Consider the following 3,378-nt stretch of genomic DNA (forward strand, 5'->3'; position numbering starts at 1 on the left):
ACCCAACATGCATGGTTTTTTTTATAGTGGGAGGAAGCCGGAGTATCCGGAGAGAAACCACGTATAAAAATTTAATGCAGGGATAGAATTTATTGGGCCTCTTCAGATTTACTGCGTTGCATCTGGCAGTATTTCCACCTGGAACGAGCTGGTTTCGTACCATAACAGGGGCCGTGGAAACAGATTTCCATTGACTTCTAACACCTGTAGCCGCCATGACTGTTGTGAAAATATAGAGTGGAAGGGCTTGATGTGACAGTTCTTGTGCATTCTCTTTTATCTCATTTGTCAAACAGAGACATGCGATGTAAAGTGGGTCAACGGAGCGGCCTTGAGTGAGTTATGTAATGCGTGATGGGAATAACCATGAAGACACATCAGCAGGCAGGTAACCAACATTTATTTACCATTATCAACTTTACAATAAAACCAGTAACATCTGTCAACATTAGCAAAATAAAGAACAGAAATCAATCCAATGTATTTACAGAGACAAAGCAGATTCAGGCTCACACACGACAGGTAACAACTCTGCTTCATATCAAACCGCAACAGTGAACATAGCAAGCTTAAGTGTTCTTTTTTTTTTTCATAATAAGGTAAAAATCAAAATCATCTATTTTTTTTTTCCTTTTAACAAACGCGACATAGCTTCTCTGAATCTTTAAGATGGTTCTCTATAATACACCACAAAATACTTCAAATTTGGGTTAAAATATAGGAATGTAAAAAGTTGGCGAGTCTCTTTAATTTTCTGATTTCATGTTTTTTTCCCCCCCTCCCCTCTACAGAACAGTCATTTCAAGTGGTGGTGGTGTCCTTGTATCTCATCTAGTGTCTTGATCTGAGGATTGGAAAGGAAAAGATGCTTCTCTACCGGTCCACGCTTTTCATGGTGTCATTCGCTGGCGTTCCAGCCGTTTAAATCCGTTTTCCACACAGCGACCAGCCCACAGCCTAACACTCAGTCCGGGTCCAGATGTCGAGCAGTAACCAGGGAAGTGATCTAGTGAATCTAGTCTGTCGTCTTGTTATCATGACGAAAAAAGTGGCACGTCGAAGAGTCTCTCACATACATGTGTATATATTTACATATACATATATCCATATACATATGTATACATATACACACATATATATAAATATATATATATATATACTCTTAAATTTTCTCTTTCTCTCTTGAAAAACAGTTCACCCAGTTCATTGTGAACTAATGATACAATCACTCTTTCTTTTCAGAGGGAGCGGGGGTTGAGCTGCTCTCCTCTGTTGGTTTCGTAGCCTCAGGAGCCGGAGCAGCTGCTTCCTTGGCCTCCTCCTTGGGGGCTTCCTCTTTAGCCGGCCCCTCCTCTGCCTTTGGAGCCTCGGCCTCAGCAGGAGGAGCAGCCTCCTCTTTCACCTCCTCCTTCTTCTCCTCCGCTGGAGCGGCGGCTCCGTTCTCAGCAGGCTTCTCCTCAGAGGGGGCGGCGGCGGCGGCGGTGGCTGTGTCTGCCGCCTCCTCTTTCACGGCCTCGCTTTTCTTGCTCTTCTTCAGGTTAAGCTTGATGTTGAAGGACTTCTTCAGGGAGAACTTCTTTGTCTTCTTCTTCTTGGGGGTCTCCTTTGCTGCGCCCTCGCCTTCGGGTTTGGCGGCCTCTCCATCTGCAGCAGGTGCCGGCTCAATAGCGTCACCTCCCGCGGCGGCTTCGGGCTCTTTGGCTGCTTCAGCGGAGCCATTGGTGGCAGCGGCATCCCCGTCAGGCTTTGTGGAGACGTCGCCATTGGTTTTCACATGCCCATTCTCCTGAAGGTTTTTGACAATAATGTCACAAATTAATTCAGCAATTGGTACAACTGAAGTTTTCTTATTAAAAAAAAAAAAACAAAAAAAAACACTCGTGCATAAAACACGTAAAAGACCATTTTCTGCTGTCATTTTAATCATTTCTTTTCAGATAATCGCCGTGCTCATTAATTAAACACCGTGGAGGCTGGCTCAGAGGCGACGCCTTGCAGTACTGCACTCTACCGATAGGCGGCGACAGCGCACCACAGACTCCCTGAGCACCAGACAGACATCGACTCAACAAAGAGGCTGGGGCTCCTCGATGGAGGAATGAAAAACACATCAATTGTTTTATCTTGGTCTTCTTCCCTCTCTTAAAAAAAAACCCCAAACAAATAATAATAATAATTAAAAAATATATATATATGTATATATAGAAACCAAGAGATACTGATATCAAATTAATTGAGCTGCATCATTTTGTATCAAATTTACACTTAAAATAATGTCATGAAGTGTTCTATTGTGAACTAGTTGTGGTTTATTTGGGCGAGCAAAACTGAATAAATCAGACATCCAGACGACAACAGGGCTTGTTTTTAAAAAGGGAGGAGTAGTAGACTGTCTACGTGCTCCGAGCTGCACCCCTCCCCCTTTATGCTTGACCATCCAACACGTTGTGGGGGGGCTAGATTTCACTTACAAATAAACATGCAACCAAAAAAAAAAAAAAAAAACTGTACAAGCGAGGTCAAGTAAAACACTTAAAAAAGTAATTTATTAGGGTTTTTTTTTTTGGGAGGGGGCTGCTGTGTGACTGAACCATCAGCGGTACACCGAGTGAGCCCCACCTGACTTGCCCCCCAAAAAATGTCACTACATTCAAGTTGAATTCGTCGACGAAATGTACTAAAAACTGATTTTCACGTGATGAATTCATCTTCTATCAGTCCCCACAAGTCTTCCCCATATGAAAAAAAAAAAATAGTTGAGGGTAATTACCTGTCCGTTGGTTTTGACAGCCGCGGCATCAGCGGCGGCAGCGTTCGCCTCCGCGGCCACCTCTCCCTTGGATGAGTGGGATCCCATTGTGTTCGGTGAGTGGAGGTGTCTTCTAAAGCAAAATGAAAAAGAAAAACTAAAAAAGAGTGCTTCAAGTTAATCCAACTCCAGGGTAAATTGGGTGTCCGGTGGTAAAAACGAGGGGAAAGTGTGTCTTTTGTCTTCAAAGTGCAGCTACTTCCCCTGTTTTGATCCAATGGTTTAACTTATCAACCCGGAGGAGAGAGACCCTCTAAATCCAACTCTTCCCGAGCGCAAACCCTTCAACAGTACTACAGGCTCGAGGCGCCACCCATTGGCGGGGTTCACTCGTATACGACCAATCATCGTACAGGTTGGGGGCATGTCTAGACATTTCGACCAATCAAGTGCGTCTCCCTAAATTCCCCGCCCCCACACAGAACGCCCAGCATTGAAATCAATTCAGCTCAACTAAATTCGTAGTTTTTAGGCACCAAAAATGAGATGATATAAAAATAATAAGAAAAAAAGAGACGCTGACATACCTGAAAGATGAAACGATAAAAGAATTAAATGAAATTTTAGCG

The 3,378-nt window shown here is 43.5% G+C and overlaps 1 protein-coding gene across 1 annotated transcript; it reads right to left on the reverse strand.

Annotated features, from left to right (window-relative positions):
- Positions 1-383: 383 nt before the first annotated feature.
- Positions 384-3,086, reverse strand: marcksl1b (MARCKS-like 1b). The gene is made up of 2 exons (XM_075450035.1): positions 2,771-3,086; positions 384-1,786 (listed from the first exon to the last, which is right to left on the reverse strand). Exons 1-2 carry the CDS (start codon positions 2,855-2,857, stop codon positions 1,226-1,228), a joined length of 648 nt encoding a protein of 215 aa, XP_075306150.1. The 5' UTR covers positions 2,858-3,086; the 3' UTR covers positions 384-1,225.
- Between the last annotated feature and the right edge of the window lie 292 nt (positions 3,087-3,378).

This window comes from Odontesthes bonariensis, chromosome 18 (assembly GCF_027942865.1).
Source record: "Odontesthes bonariensis isolate fOdoBon6 chromosome 18, fOdoBon6.hap1, whole genome shotgun sequence".
Lineage (NCBI taxonomy): Eukaryota > Metazoa > Chordata > Actinopteri > Atheriniformes > Atherinopsidae > Odontesthes > Odontesthes bonariensis.

Bases quoted from the DNA above. Each gene is read 5' to 3' on its own strand.
- marcksl1b (XM_075450035.1), bottom strand. From the start codon at position 2,857: ATGGGATCCCACTCATCCAAGGGAGAGGTGGCCGCGGAGGCGAACGCT. The intron at 1,787-2,770 runs GTAATTACCCTC...AAAAACCTTCAG, and splicing joins CTGTCAAAACCAACGGACAG to GAGAATGGGCATGTGAAAAC.